Source organism: Oncorhynchus clarkii, chromosome 4 (assembly GCF_045791955.1).
Source record: "Oncorhynchus clarkii lewisi isolate Uvic-CL-2024 chromosome 4, UVic_Ocla_1.0, whole genome shotgun sequence".
In the NCBI taxonomy this organism is placed as follows: domain Eukaryota; kingdom Metazoa; phylum Chordata; class Actinopteri; order Salmoniformes; family Salmonidae; genus Oncorhynchus; species Oncorhynchus clarkii.
The window spans coordinates 3,686,687-3,707,384 of record NC_092150.1 but is presented as its reverse complement, the minus strand read 5'-3'; the positions used below and the strand labels follow the sequence as shown (position 1 = coordinate 3,707,384).

At 47.1% G+C, this 20,698-nt stretch overlaps 1 protein-coding gene across 1 annotated transcript in view; it reads right to left on the bottom strand.

Annotated features, from left to right (window-relative positions):
* Positions 1-20,698, bottom strand: part of LOC139406308 (damage-specific DNA binding protein 2) — a 53,583-nt gene that overhangs the window by 28,230 nt on the left and 4,655 nt on the right. Inside the window, exons 2-3 of the mRNA XM_071148786.1 lie at positions 17,882-18,031; positions 17,606-17,727 (exon numbers count right to left, since the gene is read on the bottom strand). Coding sequence (XP_071004887.1) covers positions 17,606-17,727; positions 17,882-18,029 — 270 coding nt within the window. The 5' untranslated portion in view covers positions 18,030-18,031. The remainder of the gene's footprint in view (positions 1-17,605; positions 17,728-17,881; positions 18,032-20,698) is intronic.

Sequence of the window (20,698 nt, the reverse complement as noted above, 5' to 3'; positions counted from 1 at the left end):
TCCCTAGTCACCCTACTACTGTTCCCTAGTCACCCTACAGACACTACTGTTCCCTAGTCACCCTACAGACACTACTGTTCCCTAGTCACCCTACAGACACTACTGTTCCCTAGTCACCCTACAGACACTACTGTTCCCTAGTCACCCTACAGACACTACTGTTCCCTAGTCACTCTACACAGACACTACTGTTCCCTAGTCACCCTACACACTACTGTTCCCTAGTCACCCTACAGACACTACTGTTCCCTAGTCACCCTACTAGCTGTCAGACACTACTGTTCCCTAGTCACCCTACAGACACTACTGTTCCCTAGTCACCCTACAGACACTACTGTTCCCTAGTCACCCTACAGACACTACTGTTCCCTAGTCACCCTACAGACACTACTGTTCCCTAGTCACTCTACAGACACTACTGTTCCCTAGTCACCCTACAGACACTACTGTTCCCTAGTCACCCTACAGACACTACTGTTCCCTAGTCACCCTACAGACACTACTGTTCCCTAGTCACCCTACAGACACTACTGTTCCCTAGTCACCCTACAGACACTACTGTTCCCTAGTCACCCTACTAGCTGTCAGACACTACTGTTCCCTAGTCACCCTACAGACACTACTGTTCCCTAGTCACCCTACAGACACTACTGTTCCCTAGTCACCCTACAGACACTACTGTTCCCTAGTCACCCTACTAGCTGTCAGACACTACTGTTCCCTAGTCACCCTACAGACACTACTGTTCCCTAGTCACCCTACAGACACTACTGTTCCCTAGTCACCCTACAGACACTACTGTTCCCTAGTCACCCTACTAGCTGTCAGACACTACTGTTCCCTAGTCACCCTACAGACACTACTGTTCCCTAGTCACCCTACAGACACTACTGTTCCCTAGTCACCCTACAGACACTACTGTTCCCTACTCACCCTACAGACACTACTGTTCCCTAGTCACTCTACAGACACTACTGTTCCCTAGTCACCCTACAGACACTACTGTTCCCTAGTCACCCTACAGACACTACTGTTCCCTACTCACCCTACAGACACTACTGTTCCCTAGTCACCCTACAGACACTACTGTTCCCTAGTCACCCTACAGACACTACTGTTCCCTAGTCACCCTACAGACACTACTGTTCCCTACTCACCCTACAGACACTACTGTTCCCTAGTCACTCTACAGACACTACTGTTCCCTAGTCACCCTACAGACACTACTGTTCCCTAGTCACCCTACAGACACTACTGTTCCCTAGTCACCCTACAGACACTACTGTTCCCTAGTCACTCTACAGACACTACTGTTCCCTAGTCACCCTACAGACACTACTGTTCCCTACTCACCCTACAGACACTACTGTTCCCTAGTCACCCTACAGACACTACTGTTCCCTAGTCACCCTACTAGCTGTCAGATACTACTGTTCCCTAGTCACCCTACTAGCTGTCAGATACTACTGTTCCCTAGTCACCCTACTAGCTGTCAGATACTACTGTTCCCTAGTCACCCTACTAGCTGTCAGACACTACTGTTCCCTAGTCACCCTACTAGCTGTCAGACACTACTGTTCCCTAGTCACCCTACTAGCTGTCAGACACTACTGTTCCCTAGTCACCCTACTAGCTGTCAGACACTACTGTTCCCTAGTCACCCTACTAGCTGTCAGACACTACTGTTCCCTAGTCACCCTACTAGCTGTCAGACACTACTGTTCCCTAGTCACCCTACTAGCTGTCAGACACTACTGTTCCCTAGTCACCCTACTAGCTGTCAGACACTACTGTTCCCTAGTCACCCTACTAGCTGTCAGACACTACTGTTCCCTAGTCACTCTACAGACACTACTGTTCCCTAGTCACCCTACAGACACTACTGTTCCCTACTCACCCTACAGACACTACTGTTCCCTAGTCACCCTACAGACACTACTGTTCCCTAGTCACCCTACTAGCTGTCAGACACTACTGTTCCCTAGTCACCCTACAGACACTACTGTTCCCTAGTCACCCTACTATCTGTCAGACACTACTGTTCCCTAGTCACCCTACTAGCTGTCAGACACTACTGTTCCCTAGTCACCCTACTAGCTGTCAGACACTACTGTTCCCTAGTCACCCTACAGACACTACTGTTCCCTAGTTACCCTACAGACACTACTGTTCCCTAGTCACCCTACAGACACTACTGTTCCCTAGTCACCCTACAGACACTACTGTTCCCTAGTCACCCTACAGACACTACTGTTCCCTAGTCACCCTACAGACACTACTGTTCCCTAGTCACCCTACAGACACTACTGTTCCCTAGTCACCCTACTAGCTGTCAGACACTACTGTTCCCTAGTCACCCTACTAGCTGTCAGACACTACTGTTCCCTAGTCACCCTACTAGCTGTCAGACACTACTGTTCCCTAGTCACCCTACTAGCTGTCAGACACTACTGTTCCCTAGTCACCCTACTAGCTGTCAGACACTACTGTTCCCTAGTCACCCTACTAGCTGTCAGACACTACTGTTCCCTAGTCACCCTACTAGCTGTCAGACACTACTGTTCCCTAGTCACCCTACTATCTGTCAGACACTACTGTTCCCTAGTCACCCTACTAGCTGTCAGACACTACTGTTCCCTAGTCACCCTACTAGCTGTCAGACACTACTGTTCCCTAGTCACTCTACAGACACTACTGTTCCCTAGTCACCCTACAGACACTACTGTTCCCTAGTCACCCTACAGACACTACTGTTCCCTAGTCACCCTACAGACACTACTGTTCCCTAGTCACCCTACAGACACTACTGTTCCCTAGTCACCCTACAGACACTACTGTTCCCTAGTCACCCTACAGACACTACTGTTCCCTAGTCACCCTACAGACACTACTGTTCCCTAGTCACCCTACAGCCACTACTGTTCCCTAGTCACCCTACAGCCACTACTGTTCCCTAGTCACCCTACTAGCTGTCAGACACTACTGTTCCCTAGTCACCCTACAGACACTACTGTTCCCTAGTCACCCTACAGACACTACTGTTCCCTAGTCACCCTACAGACACTACTGTTCCCTAGTCACCCTACAGACACTACTGTTCCCTAGTCACTCTACAGACACTACTGTTCCCTAGTCACCCTACAGACACTACTGTTCCCTAGTCACCCTACAGACACTACTGTTCCCTAGTCACCCTACAGACACTACTGTTCCCTACTCACCCTACAGACACTACTGTTCCCTACTCACCCTACAGACACTACTGTTCCCTACTCACCCTACAGACACTACTGTTCCCTAGTCACCCTACAGACACTACTGTTCCCTAGTCACTCTACAGACACTACTGTTCCCTAGTCACTCTACAGACACTACTGTTCCCTAGTCACCCTACAGACACTACTGTTCCCTAGTCACTCTACAGACACTACTGTTCCCTAGTCACTCTACAGACACTACTGTTCCCTAGTCACCCTACAGACACTACTGTTCCCTAGTCACCCTACAGACACTACTGTTCCCTAGTCACTCTATAGACACTACTGTTCCCTAGTCACCCTACAGACACTACTGTTCCCTAGTCACCCTACAGACACTACTGTTCCCTAGTCACTCTACAGACACTACTGTTCCCTAGTCACCCTACAGACACTACTGTTCCCTAGTCACTCTATAGACACTACTGTTCCCTAGTCACCCTACAGACACTACTGTTCCCTAGTCACCCTACAGACACTACTGTTCCCTAGTCACTCTACAGACACTACTGTTCCCTAGTCACCCTACAGACACTACTGTTCCCTAGTCACCCTACAGACACTACTGTTCCCTAGTCACCCTACAGACACTACTGTTCCCTAGTCACCCTACAGACACTACTGTTCCCTAGTCACTCTACAGACACTACTGTTCCCTAGTCACTCTACAGACACTACTGTTCCCTAGTCACCCTACAGACACTACTGTTCCCTAGTCACCCTACAGACACTACTGTTCCCTAGTCACCCTACAGACACTACTGTTCCCTAGTCACCCTACAGACACTACTGTTCCCTAGTCACCCTACTAGCTGTCAGACACTACTGTTCCCTAGTCACCCTACTAGCTGTCAGACACTACTGTTCCCTAGTCACCCTACTAGCTGTCAGACACTACTGTTCCCTAGTCACCCTACTAGCTGTCAGACACTACTGTTCCCTAGTCACCCTACTAGCTGTCAGACACTACTGTTCCCTAGTCACCCTACTAGCTGTCAGACACTACTGTTCCCTAGTCACCCTACTAGCTGTCAGACACTACTGTTCCCTAGTCACCCTACTAGCTGTCAGACACTACTGTTCCCTAGTCACCCTACTAGCTGTCAGACACTACTGTTCCCTAGTCACCCTACTATCTGTCAGACACTACTGTTCCCTAGTCACCCTACTAGCTGTCAGACACTACTGTTCCCTAGTCACCCTACTAGCTGTCAGACACTACTGTTCCCTAGTCACCCTACTAGCTGTCAGACACTACTGTTCCCTAGTCACCCTACTAGCTGTCAGACACTACTGTTCCCTAGTCACCCTACTAGCTGTCAGACACTACTGTTCCCTAGTCACCCTACAGACACTACTGTTCCCTAGTCACCCTACAGACACTACTGTTCTCTAGTCACCCTACTAGCTGTCAGACACTACTGTTCCCTAGTCACCCTACTAGCTGTCAGACACTACTGTTCCCTAGTCACCCTACTAGCTGTCAGACACTACTGTTCCCTAGTCACCCTACTAGCTGTCAGACACTACTGTTCCCTAGTCACCCTACTAGCTGTCAGACACTACTGTTCCCTAGTCACCCTACTAGCTGTCAGACACTACTGTTCCCTAGTCACCCTACTAGCTGTCAGACACTACTGTTCCCTAGTCACCCTACTAGCTGTCAGACACTACTGTTCCCTAGTCACCCTACTAGCTGTCAGACACTACTGTTCCCTAGTCACCCTACTAGCTGTCAGACACTACTGTTCCCTAGTCACCCTACTAGCTGTCAGACACTACTGTTCCCTAGTCACCCTACAGACACTACTGTTCCCTAGTCACCCTACAGACACTACTGTTCCCTAGTCACCCTACAGACACTACTGTTCCCTAGTCACCCTACAGACACTACTGTTCCCTACTCACCCTACAGACACTACTGTTCCCTAGTCACCCTACAGACACTACTGTTCCCTAGTCACCCTACAGACACTACTGTTCCCTAGTCACCCTACAGACACTACTGTTCCCTAGTCACCCTACAGACACTACTGTTCCCTAGTCACCCTACAGACACTACTGTTCCCTAGTCACCCTACAGACACTACTGTTCCCTAGTCACCCTACAGACACTACTGTTCCCTAGTCACCCTACAGACACTACTGTTCCCTAGTCACCCTACAGACACTACTGTTCCCTACTCACCCTACAGACACTACTGTTCCCTAGTCACCCTACAGACACTACTGTTCCCTAGTCACCCTACAGACACTACTGTTCCCTAGTCACCCTACAGACACTACTGTTCCCTAGTCACCCTACAGACACTACTGTTCCCTAGTCACCCTACTAGCTGTCAGACACTACTGTTCCCTAGTCACCCTACAGACACTACTGTTCCCTAGTCACCCTACTAGCTGTCAGACACTACTGTTCCCTAGTCACCCTACAGACACTACTGTTCCCTAGTCACCCTACAGACACTACTGTTCCCTAGTCACCTTACAGACACTACTGTTGCCTAGTTACCCTACAGACACTACTGTTCCCTAGTCACCCTACAGACACTACTGTTCCCTAGTCACCCTACAGACACTACAGTTCCCTAGTCACCCTACAGACACTACTGTTCCCTAGTCACCCTACTAGCTGTCAGACACTACTGTTCCCTAGTCACCCTACTAGCTGTCAGACACTACTGTTCCCTAGTCACCCTACTAGCTGTCAGACACTACTGTTCCCTAGTCACCCTACTAGCTGTCAGACACTACTGTTCCCTAGTCACCCTACTATCTGTCAGACACTACTGTTCCCTAGTCACCCTACTAGCTGTCAGACAGTACTGTTCCCTAGTCACTCTACAGACACTACTGTTCCCTAGTCACCCTACTAGCTGTCAGACACTACTGTTCCCTAGTCACCCTACTAGCTGTCAGACACTACTGTTCCCTAGTCACCCTACTAGCTGTCAGACACTACTGTTCCCTAGTCACCCTACTAGCTGTCAGACACTACTGTTCCCTAGTCACCCTACTAGCTGTCAGACACTACTGTTCCCTAGTCACCCTACTAGCTGTCAGACACTACTGTTCCCTAGTCACCCTACTAGCTGTCAGACAGTACTGTTCCCTAGTCACCCTACTAGCTGTCAGACACTACTGTTCCCTAGTCACCCTACTATCTGTCAGACACTACTGTTCCCTAGTCACCCTACTAGCTGTCAGACAGTACTGTTCCCTAGTCACTCTACAGACACTACTGTTCCCTAGTCACCCTACTAGCTGTCAGACACTACTGTTCCCTAGTCACCCTACTATCTGTCAGACACTACTGTTCCCTAGTCACCCTACTAGCTGTCAGACAGTACTGTTCCCTAGTCACCCTACAGACACTACTGTTCCCTAGTCACCCTACTAGCTGTCAGACACTACTGTTCCCTAGTCACCCTACTAGCTGTCAGACACTACTGTTCCCTAGTCACCCTACTATCTGTCAGACACTACTGTTCCCTAGTCACCCTACTAGCTGTCAGACACTACTGTTCCCTAGTCACCCTACTATCTGTCAGACACTACTGTTCCCTAGTCACCCTACTAGCTGTCAGACACTACTGTTCCCTAGTCACTCTACAGACACTACTGTTCCCTAGTCACTCTACAGACACTACTGTTCCCTAGTCACTCTACAGACACTACTGTTCCCTAGTCACTCTACAGACACTACTGTTCCCTAGTCACTCTACAGACACTACTGTTCCCTAGTCACTCTACAGACACTACTGTTCCCTAGTCACCCTACTAGCTGTCAGACACTACTGTTCCCTAGTCACCCTACTAGCTGTCAGACACTACTGTTCCCTAGTCACCCTACTAGCTGTCAGACACTACTGTTCCCTAGTCACCCTACTAGCTGTCAGACACTACTGTTCCCTAGTCACCCTACTAGCTGTCAGACACTACTGTTCCCTAGTCACCCTACTAGCTGTCAGACACTACTGTTCCCTAGTCACCCTACTAGCTGTCAGACACTACTGTTCCCTAGTCACCCTACAGACACTACTGTTCTCTAGTCACCCTACAGACACTACTGTTCCCTAGTCACCCTACTAGCTGTCAGACACTACTGTTCCCTAGTCACCCTACTAGCTGTCAGACACTACTGTTCTCTAGTCACCCTACAGACACTACTGTTCCCTAGTCACCCTACTAGCTGTCAGACACTACTGTTCCCTAGTCACCCTACTAGCTGTCAGACACTACTGTTCCCTAGTCACCCTACTAGCTGTCAGACACTACTGTTCCCTAGTCACCCTACTAGCTGTCAGACACTACTGTTCCCTAGTCACCCTACTAGCTGTCAGACACTACTGTTCCCTAGTCACCCTACTAGCTGTCAGACACTACTGTTCCCTAGTCACCCTACTATCTGTCAGACACTACTGTTCCCTAGTCACCCTACTAGCTGTCAGACAGTACTGTTCCCTAGTCACCCTACTATCTGTCAGACACTACTGTTCCCTAGTCACCCTACTAGCTGTCAGACACTACTGTTCCCTAGTCACCCTACTAGCTGTCAGACACTACTGTTCCCTAGTCACCCTACTAGCTGTCAGACACTACTGTTCCCTAGTCACCCTACTAGCTGTCAGACACTACTGTTCCCTAGTCACCCTACTAGCTGTCAGACACTACTGTTCCCTAGTCACCCTACTAGCTGTCAGACACTACTGTTCCCTAGTCACCCTACTAGATGTCAGACACTACTGTTCCCTAGTCACCCTACTAGCTGTCAGACACTACTGTTCCCTAGTCACCCTACTAGCTGTCAGACACTACTGTTCCCTAGTCACCCTACTAGCTGTCAGACACTACTGTTCCCTAGTCACCCTACTAGCTGTCAGACACTACTGTTCCCTAGTCACCCTACTAGCTGTCAGACACTACTGTTCCCTAGTCACCCTACTAGCTGTCAGACACTACTGTTCCCTAGTCACCCTACTAGCTGTCAGACACTACTGTTCCCTAGTCACCCTACTAGCTGTCAGACACTACTGTTCCCTAGTCACCCTACTAGCTGTCAGACACTACTGTTCCCTAGTCACCCTACTAGCTGTCAGACACTACTGTTCCCTAGTCACCCTACTAGCTGTCAGACACTACTGTTCCCTAGTCACCCTACTAGCTGTCAGACACTACTGTTCCCTAGTCACCCTACTAGCTGTCAGACACTACTGTTCCCTAGTCACCCTACTAGCTGTCAGACACTACTGTTCCCTAGTCACCCTACTAGCTGTCAGACACTACTGTTCCCTAGTCACCCTACTAGCTGTCAGACACTACTGTTCCCTAGTCACCCTACTAGCTGTCAGACACTACTGTTCCCTAGTCACCCTACTAGCTGTCAGACACTACTGTTCCCTAGTCACCCTACTAGCTGTCAGACACTACTGTTCCCTAGTCACCCTACTAGCTGTCAGACACTACTGTTCCCTAGTCACCCTACTAGCTGTCAGACACTACTGTTCCCTAGTCACCCTACTAGCTGTCAGACACTACTGTTCCCTAGTCACCCTACTAGCTGTCAGACACTACTGTTCCCTAGTCACCCTACTAGCTGTCAGACACTACTGTTCCCTAGTCACCCTACTAGCTGTCAGACACTACTGTTCCCTAGTCACCCTACTAGCTGTCAGACACTACTGTTCCCTAGTCACCCTACTAGCTGTCAGACACTACTGTTCCCTAGTCACCCTACTAGCTGTCAGACACTACTGTTCCCTAGTCACCCTACTAGCTGTCAGACACTACTGTTCCCTAGTCACCCTACTAGCTGTCAGACACTACTGTTCCCTAGTCACCCTACTAGCTGTCAGACACTACTGTTCCCTAGTCACCCTACTAGCTGTCAGACACTACTGTTCCCTAGTCACCCTACTAGCTGTCAGACACTACTGTTCCCTAGTCACCCTACTAGCTGTCAGACACTACTGTTCCCTAGTCACCCTACTAGCTGTCAGACACTACTGTTCCCTAGTCACCCTACTAGCTGTCAGACACTACTGTTCCCTAGTCACCCTACTAGCTGTCAGACACTACTGTTCCCTAGTCACCCTACTAGCTGTCAGACACTACTGTTCCCTAGTCACCCTACTAGCTGTCAGACACTACTGTTCCCTAGTCACCCTACTAGCTGTCAGACACTACTGTTCCCTAGTCACCCTACTAGCTGTCAGACACTACTGTTCCCTAGTCACCCTACTAGCTGTCAGACACTACTGTTCCCTAGTCACCCTACTAGCTGTCAGACACTACTGTTCCCTAGTCACCCTACTAGCTGTCAGACACTACTGTTCCCTAGTCACCCTACTAGCTGTCAGACACTACTGTTCCCTAGTCACCCTACTAGCTGTCAGACACTACTGTTCCCTAGTCACCCTACTAGCTGTCAGACACTACTGTTCCCTAGTCACCCTACTAGCTGTCAGACACTACTGTTCCCTAGTCACCCTACTAGCTGTCAGACACTACTGTTCCCTAGTCACCCTACTAGCTGTCAGACACTACTGTTCCCTAGTCACCCTACTAGCTGTCAGACACTACTGTTCCCTAGTCACCCTACTAGCTGTCAGACACTACTGTTCCCTAGTCACCCTACTAGCTGTCAGACACTACTGTTCCCTAGTCACCCTACTAGCTGTCAGACACTACTGTTCCCTAGTCACCCTACTAGCTGTCAGACACTACTGTTCCCTAGTCACCCTACTAGCTGTCAGACACTACTGTTCCCTAGTCACCCTACTAGCTGTCAGACACTACTGTTCCCTAGTCACCCTACTAGCTGTCAGACACTACTGTTCCCTAGTCACCCTACAGACACTACTGTTCCCTAGTCACCCTACTAGCTGTCAGACACTACTGTTCCCTAGTCACCCTACTAGCTGTCAGACACTACTGTTCCCTAGTCACCCTACTAGCTGTCAGACACTACTGTTCCCTAGTCACCTACTAGCTGTCAGACACTACTGTTCCCTAGTCACCCTACTAGCTGTCAGACACTACTGTTCCCTAGTCACCCTACTAGCTGTCAGACACTACTGTTCCCTAGTCACCCTACTAGCTGTCAGACACTACTGTTCCCTAGTCACCCTACAGACACTACTGTTCTCTAGTCACCCTACAGACACTACTGTTCCCTAGTCACTCTACAGACACTACTGTTCCCTAGTCACCCTACTAGCTGTCAGACACTACTGTTCCCTAGTCACTCTACAGACACTACTGTTCCCTAGTCACCCTACTAGCTGTCAGACACTACTGTTCCCTAGTCACTCTACAGACACTACTGTTCCCTAGTCACCCTACTAGCTGTCAGACACTACTGTTCCCTAGTCACTCTACAGACACTACTGTTCCCTAGTCACCCTACTAGCTGTCAGACACTACTGTTCCCTAGTCACTCTACAGACACTACTGTTCCCTAGTCACCCTACAGACACTACTGTTCCCTAGTCACCCTACTAGCTGTCAGACACTACTGTTCCCTAGTCACCCTACTAGCTGTCAGACACTACTGTTCCCTAGTCACCCTACTAGCTGTCAGACACTACTGTTCCCTAGTCACCCTACTAGCTGTCAGACACTACTGTTCCCTAGTCACCCTACTAGCTGTCAGACACTACTGTTCCCTAGTCACCCTACTAGCTGTCAGACACTACTGTTCCCTAGTCACCCTACTAGCTGTCAGACACTACTGTTCCCTAGTCACCCTACTAGCTGTCAGACACTACTGTTCCCTAGTCACCCTACTAGCTGTCAGACACTACTGTTCCCTAGTCACCCTACTAGCTGTCAGACACTACTGTTCCCTAGTCACCCTACTAGCTGTCAGACACTACTGTTCCCTAGTCACCCTACTAGCTGTCAGACACTACTGTTCCCTAGTCACCCTACTAGCTGTCAGACACTACTGTTCCCTAGTCACCCTACTAGCTGTCAGACACTACTGTTCCCTAGTCACCCTACAGACACTACTGTTCCCTAGTCACCCTACAGACACTACTGTTCCCTAGTCACCCTACTAGCTGTCAGACACTACTGTTCCCTAGTCACCCTACTAGCTGTCAGACACTACTGTTCCCTAGTCACCCTACTAGCTGTCAGACACTACTGTTCCCTAGTCACCCTACTAGCTGTCAGACACTACTGTTCCCTAGTCACCCTACTAGCTGTCAGACACTACTGTTCCCTAGTCACCCTACTAGCTGTCAGACACTACTGTTCCCTAGTCACCCTACTAGCTGTCAGACACTACTGTTCCCTAGTCACCCTACTAGCTGTCAGACACTACTGTTCCCTAGTCACCCTACTAGCTGTCAGACACTACTGTTCCCTAGTCACCCTACTAGCTGTCAGACACTACTGTTCCCTAGTCACCCTACTAGCTGTCAGACACTACTGTTCCCTAGTCACCCTACTAGCTGTCAGACACTACTGTTCCCTAGTCACCCTACTAGCTGTCAGACACTACTGTTCCCTAGTCACCCTACTAGCTGTCAGACACTACTGTTCCCTAGTCACCCTACTAGCTGTCAGACACTACTGTTCCCTAGTCACCCTACTAGCTGTCAGACACTACTGTTCCCTAGTCACCCTACTAGCTGTCAGACACTACTGTTCCCTAGTCACCCTACTAGCTGTCAGACACTACTGTTCCCTAGTCACCCTACTAGCTGTCAGACACTACTGTTCCCTAGTCACCCTACTAGCTGTCAGACACTACTGTTCCCTAGTCACCCTACAGACACTACTGTTCCCTAGTCACCCTACAGACACTACTGTTCCCTAGTCACCCTACAGACACGACTGTTCCCTAGTCACCCTACAGACACGACTGTTCCCTACTCACCCTACAGACACTACTGTTCCCTACTCACCCTACAGACACTACTGTTCCCTAGTCACTCTACAGCCACTACTGTTCCCTAGTCACCCTACAGCCACTACTGTTCCCTAGTCACTCTACAGCCACTACTGTTCCCTAGTCACCCTACAGACACTACTGTTCCCTAGTCACTCTACAGCCACTACTGTTCCCTAGTCACCCTACAGCCACTACTGTTCCCTAGTCACTCTACAGCCACTACTGTTCCCTAGTCACCCTACAGACACTACTGTTCCCTAGTCACCCTACAGACACTACTATTCCCTAGTCACCCTACAGACACTACTGTTCTCTAGTCACCCTACAGACACTACTGTTCCCTAGTCACCCTACAGACACTACTGTTCCCTAGTCACCCTATAGACACTACTGTTCCCTAGTTACCCTACAGACACTACTGTTCCCTAGTCACCCTACAGACACTACTGTTCCCTAGTCACCCTACAGACACTACTGTTCCCTACTCACCCTACAGACACTACTGTTCCCTAGTCACCCTACTAGCTATCAGATACTACTGTTCCCTAGTCACCCTACTAGCTGTCAGACACTACTGTTCCCTAGTCACCCTACTAGCTGTCAGACACTACTGTTCCCTAGTCACCCTACAGACACTACTGTTCCCTAGTCACCCTACAGACACTACTGTTCTCTAGTCACCCTACAGACACTACTGTTCCCTACTCACCCTACAGACACTACTGTTCCCTAGTCACCCTACAGACACTACTGTTCCCTAGTCAGCCTACAGACACGACTGTTCCCTAGTCACCCTACAGACACGACTGTTCCCTACTCACCCTACAGACACTACTGTTCCCTAGTCACCCTACAGAAACTACTGTTCCCTAGTCACCCTACAGACACTACTGTTCCCTAGTCACCCTACAGACACTACTGTTCCCTAGTCACCCTACAGACACTACTGTTCCCTACTCACCCTACAGACACTACTGTTCCCTAGTCACCCTACAGACACTACTGTTCCCTAGTCACCCTACAGACACTACTGTTCCCTAGTCACCCTACAGACACTACTGTTCCCTAGTCACCCTACAGACACTACTGTTCCCTAGTCACCCTACAGACACTACTGTTCCCTAGTCACCCTACAGACACTACTGTTCCCTAGTCACCCTACTAGCTGTCAGACACTACTGTTCCCTAGTCACCCTACTAGCTGTCAGACACTACTGTTCCCTAGTCACCCTACTAGCTGTCAGACACTACTGTTCCCTAGTCACCCTACTAGCTGTCAGACACTACTGTTCCCTAGTCACCCTACTAGCTGTCAGACACTACTGTTCCCTAGTCACCCTACTAGCTGTCAGACACTACTGTTCCCTAGTCACCCTACTAGCTGTCAGACACTACTGTTCCCTAGTCACCCTACTAGCTGTCAGACACTACTGTTCCCTAGTCACCCTACTAGCTGTCAGACACTACTGTTCCCTAGTCACCCTACAGACACTACTGTTCCCTAGTCACCCTACTAGCTGTCAGACACTACTGTTCCCTAGTCACCCTACTAGCTGTCAGACACTACTGTTCCCTAGTCACCCTACAGACACTACTGTTCCCTAGTCACCCTACAGACACTACTGTTCCCTAGTCACCCTACAGACACTACTGTTCCCTAGTCACCCTACAGACACTACTGTTCCCTAGTCACCCTACAGACACTACTGTTCCCTAGTCACCCTACAGACACTACTGTTCCCTAGTCAACCTACAGACACTACTGTTCCCTAGTCACCCTACAGACACTACTGTTCCCTAGTCACCCTACTAGCTGTCAGACACTACTGTTCCCTAGTCACTCTACAGACACTACTGTTCCCTAGTCACCCTACAGACACTACTGTTCCCTACTCACCCTACAGACACTACTGTTCCCTAGTCACTCTACAGCCACTACTGTTCCCTAGTCACCCTACAGCCACTACTGTTCCCTAGTCACTCTACAGCCACTACTGTTCCCTAGTCACCCTACAGACACTACTGTTCCCTAGTCACCCTACAGACACTACTGTTCCCTAGTCACCCTACTAGCTATCAGATACTACTGTTCCCTAGTCACCCTACTAGCTGTCAGACACTACTGTTCCCTAGTCACCCTACTAGCTGTCAGACACTACTGTTCCCTAGTCACTCTACAGACACTACTGTTCCCTAGTCACCCTACAGACACTACTGTTCCCTACTCACCCTACAGACACTACTGTTCCCTAGTCACTCTACAGCCACTACTGTTCCCTAGTCACCCTACAGCCACTACTGTTCCCTAGTCACTCTACAGCCACTACTGTTCCCTAGTCACCCTACAGACACTACTGTTCCCTACTCACCCTACAGACACTACCGTTCCCTAGTCACCCTACTAGCTATCAGATACTACTGTTCCCTAGTCACCCTACTAGCTGTCAGACACTACTGTTCCCTAGTCACCCTACTAGCTGTCAGACACTACTGTTCCCTAGTCACCCTACAGACACTACTGTTCCCTAGTCACCCTACAGACACGACTGTTCCCTACTCACCCTACAGACACTACTGTTCCCTAGTCACCCTACAGACACTACTGTTCCCTAGTCACCCTACAGACACTACTGTTCCCTACTCACCCTACAGACACTACTGTTCCCTACTCACCCTACAGACACTACTGTTCCCTACTCACCCTACAGACACTACTGTTCCCTAGTCACCCTACAGACACTACTGTTCCCTAGTCACCCTACAGACACTACTGTTCCCTAGTCACCCTACAGACACTACTGTTCCCTAGTCACCCTACAGACACTACTGTTCCCTAGTCACCGTACAGACACTACTGTTCCCTAGTCACCCTACAGACACTACTGTTCCCTAGTCACCCTACTAGCTGTCAGACACTACTGTTCCCTAGTCACCCTACTAGCTGTCAGACACTACTGTTCCCTAGTCACCCTACAGACACTACTGTTCCCTAGTCACCCTACTAGCTGTCAGACACTACTGTTCCCTAGTCACCCTACTAGCTGTCAGACACTACTGTTCCCTAGTCACCCTACAGACACTACTGTTCCCTAGTCACCCTACAGACACTACTGTTCCCTAGTCACCCTACAGACACTACTGTTCCCTAGTCACCCTACAGACACTACTGTTCCCTAGTCACCCTACTAGCTGTCAGACACTACTGTTCCCTAGTCACCCTACTATCTGTCAGACACTACTGTTCCCTAGTCACCCTACTAGCTGTCAGACACTACTGTTCCCTTGTCACCCTACTAGCTGTCAGACACTACTGTTCCCTAGTCACTCTACAGACACTACTGTTCCCTAGTCACCCTACAGACACTACTGTTCCCTACTCACCCTACAGACACTACTGTTCCCTAGTCACTACTGTTCCCTAGTCACCCTACAGCCACTACTGTTCCCTAGTCACTCTACAGCCACTACTGTTCCCTAGTCACCCTACAGACACTACTGTTCCCTAGTCACCCTACAGACACTACTGTTCCCTAGTCACCCTACAGACACTACTGTTCCCTAGTCACCCTACAGACACTACTGTTCCCTAGTCACCCTACAGACACTACTGTTCCCTAGTCACCTTACAGACACTACTGTTGCCTAGTTACCCTACAGACACTACTGTTCCCTAGTCACCCTACAGACACTACTGTTCCCTAGTCACCCTACAGACACTACTGTTCCCTACTCACCCTACAGACACTACTGTTCCCTAGTCACCCTACTAGCTATCAGATACTACTGTTCCCTATTCACCCTACTAGCTGTCAGACACTACTGTTCCCTAGTCACCCTACTAGCTGTCAGACACTACTGTTCCCTAGTCACCCTACAGACACTACTGTTCCCTAGTCACCCTACAGACACTACTGTTCCCTAGTCACCCTACTAGCTGTCAGACACTACTGTTCCCTAGTCACCCTACTAGCTGTCAGACACTACTGTTCCCTAGTCACCCTACTATCTGTCAGACACTACTGTTCCCTAGTCACCCTACTATCTGTCAGACACTACTGTTCCCTAGTCACCCTACTAGCTGTCAGACACTACTGTTCCCTAGTCACCCTACTAGCTGTCAGACACTACTGTTCCCTAGTCACTCTACAGACACTACTGTTCCCTAGTCACCCTACAGACACTACTGTTCCCTACTCACCCTACAGACACTACTGTTCCCTAGTCACTCTACAGCCACTACTGTTCCCTAGTCACTCTACAGCCACTACTGTTCCCTAGTCACCCTACAGCCACTACTGTTCCCTAGTCACTCTACAGCCACTACTGTTCCCTAGTCACCCTACAGACACTACTGTTCCCTAGTCACCCTACAGACACTACTGTTCCCTAGTCACCCTACAGACACTACTGTTCCCTAGTTACCCTACAGACACTACTGTTCCCTAGTCACCCTACAGACACTACTGTTCCCTAGTCACCCTACAGACACTACTGTTCCCTACTCACCCTACAGACACTACTGTTCCCTAGTCACCCTACTAGCTATCAGATACTACTGTTCCCTAGTCACCCTACTAGCTGTCAGACACTACTGTTCCCTAGTCACCCTACTAGCTGTCAGACACTACTGTTCCCTAGTCACCCTACAGACACTACTGTTCCCTAGTCACCCTACAGACACTACTGTTCCCTACTCACCCTACAGACACTACTGTTCCCTAGTCACCCTACAGACACTACTGTTCCCTACTCACCCTACAGACACTACTGTTCCCTAGTCACCCTACAGACACTACTGTTCCCTAGTCACCCTACAGACACTACTGTTCCCTACTCACCCTACAGACACTACTGTTCCCTAGTCACCCTACAGACACTACTGTTCCCTAGTCACCCTACAGACACTACTGTTCCCTAGTCACCCTACAGACACTACTGTTCCCTAGTCACCCTACAGACACTACTGTTCCCTAGTCACCCTACTAGCTGTCAGACACTACTGTTCCCTAGTCACCCTACTAGCTGTCAGACAGTACTGTTCCCTAGTCACCCTACAGACACTACTGTTCTCTAGTCACCCTACAGACACTACTGTTCCCTAGTCACTCTACAGACACTACTGTTCCCTAGTCACCCTACAGACACTACTGTTCTCTAGTCACCCTACAGACACTACTGTTCCCTAGTCACTCTACAGACACTACTGTTCCCTAGTCACCCTACAGACACTACTGTTCCCTAGTCACCCTACAGACACTACTGTTCCCTAGTCACCTTACAGACACTACTGTTCCCTAGTCACCCTACAGACACTACTGTTCCCTAGTCACTCTACAGCCACTACTGTTCCCTAGTCACCCTACAGACACTACTGTTCCCTAGTCACCCTACAGACACTACTGTTCCCTAGTCACCCTACCACACTAGTCTGACTGTAGTAGTGTACCTGTCTCATCTGAGAATGAAGGCTCTGCCCCAGTGTACTCTGGTAAATGTAGTGCAGGATGCTTCCTGGTCCACTTCTCTTCCCAACTGAAGATTTGATTATGGTGGTTGGGAAAACAGGCCCTGAAATACAAGACCGGTACAGTCAATAACATCAAGATAAATACAGTATCATTTCTGGAGAGGGGGAAATGAAATAGAAGACAGCACAGCCAATCAAAAGCTTCTATAACGGAGATTGGCGTTTCTATTAGATCCATTGGTGTTACTAGCAGACCTGTTTTCAATGTGCTCTTCCCGTCCATCTTCTGCCGAAGCTTCATGGAGATGGTTTGTCCTGCAGCCCCAGACGTTTCTCCATTCTGCCTCCTCGACTTCTGCTTCGATTCAGATGCTTCTGAAGGACCCTTCTTTGCCCGTGCCATTTCTGAGTGTGTGTAAAACATTTTTTTTTTTTTTAAATAACACGAATAACTTGTGTTCACGGCTAAATCAAAGTTCGACCGGCTCTTCAAACACCAAGTGTATTTTTAACAAACACCTGTGCAGTGCAGCTATGGACGGACTATTGTTCCTATTCCTCAACCTGAAATGAATGGAAGATAAAATGGGGGAAGTGACACCTTTCCAATTCATTGGTGATTGATGAAATAAACGCATCAACATGAACAAAAACAGTTGCATTTTCAAATTGGGGTCAACCACACGGATCAAAGATAAATAAAAACATGAAATAGATGCACAGTATGTGACTATATACACAGTATGTGACTATATACACAGTATGTGACTATATATACACAGTATGTGACTATATACACAGTATGTGACTATATACACAGTATGTGACTATATACACAGTATGTGACTATATATACACAGTATGTGACTATATACACAGTATGTGACTATATACACAGTATGTGACTATATATACAGTATGTGACTATATACACAGTATGTGACTATATACACAGTATGTGACTATATATACACAGTATGTGACTATATACACAGTATGTGACTATATATACACAGTATGTGACTATATACACAGTATGTGACTATATACACAGTATGTGACTATATATACACAGTATGTGACTATATACACAGTATGTGACTATATACACAGTATGTGACTATATATACAGTATGTGACTATATACACAGTATGTGACTATATACACAGTATGTGACTATATACACAGTATGTGACTATATATACACAGTATGTGACTATATATACACAGTATGTGACTATATACACAGTATGTGACTATATACACAGTATGTGACTATATACACAGTATGTGACTATATACACAGTATGTGACTATATACACAGTATGTGACTATATACACAGTATGTGACTATATACACAGTATGTGACTATATACACAGTATGTGACTATATACACAGTATGTGACTATATACACAGTATGTGACTATATACACAGTATGTGACTATATACACAGTATGTGACTATATACACAGTATGTGACTATATATACACAGTATGTGACTATATACACAGTATGTGACTATATACACAGTATGTGACTATATATACAGTATGTGACTATATACACAGTATGTGACTATATACACAGTATGTGACTATATACACAGTATGTGACTATATATACAGTATGTGACTATATACACAGTATGTGACTATATACACAGTATGTGACTATATACACAGTATGTGACTATATACACAGTATGTGACTATATACACAGTATGTGACTATATACACAGTATGTGACTATATACACAGTATGTGACTATATACACAGTATGTGACTATATACACAGTATGTGACTATATACACAGTATGTGACTATATATACAGTATGTGACTATATACACAGTATGTGACTATATACACAGTATGTGACTATATACACAGTATGTGACTATATACACAGTATGTGACTATATATACACAGTATGTGACTATATACACAGTATGTGACTATATACACAGTATGTGACTATATACACAGTATGTGACTATATATACACAGTATGTGACTATATACACAGTATGTGACTATATACACAGTATGTGACTATATACACAGTATGTGACTATATATACACAGTATGTGACTATATACACAGTATGTGACTATATACACAGTATGTGACTATATATACAGTATGTGACTATATACACAGTATGTGACTATATACACAGTATGTGACTATATACACAGTATGTGACTATATATACACTATATACACAGTATGTGACTATATACACAGTATGTGACTATATACACAGTATGTGACTATATACACAGTATGTGACTATATATACAGTATGTGACTATATACACAGTATGTGACTATATACACAGTATGTGACTATATACACAGTATGTGACTATATATACAGTATGTGACTATATACACAGTATGTGACTATATACACAGTATGTGACTATATACACAGTATGTGACTATATATATACACAGTATGTGACTATATACACAGTATGTGACTATATACACAGTATGTGACTATATACACAGTATGTGACTATATACACAGTATGTGACTATATACACAGTATGTGACTATATACACAGTATGTGACTATATACACAGTATGTGACTATATACACAGTATGTGACTATATACACAGTATGTGACTATATACACAGTATGTGACTATATATACAGTATGTGACTATATACACAGTATGTGACTATATACACAGTATGTGACTATATACACAGTATGTGACTATATATACAGTATGTGACTATATACACAGTATGTGACTATATACACAGTATGTGACTATATACACAGTATGTGACTATATACACAGTATGTGACTATATACACAGTATGTGACTATATACACAGTATGTGACTATATACACAGTATGTGACTATATATACAGTATGTGACTATATACACAGTATGTGACTATATACACAGTATGTGACTATATACACAGTATGTGACTATATACACAGTATGTGACTATATACACAGTATGTGACTATATATACACAGTATGTGACTATATACACAGTATGTGACTATATACACAGTATGTGACTAT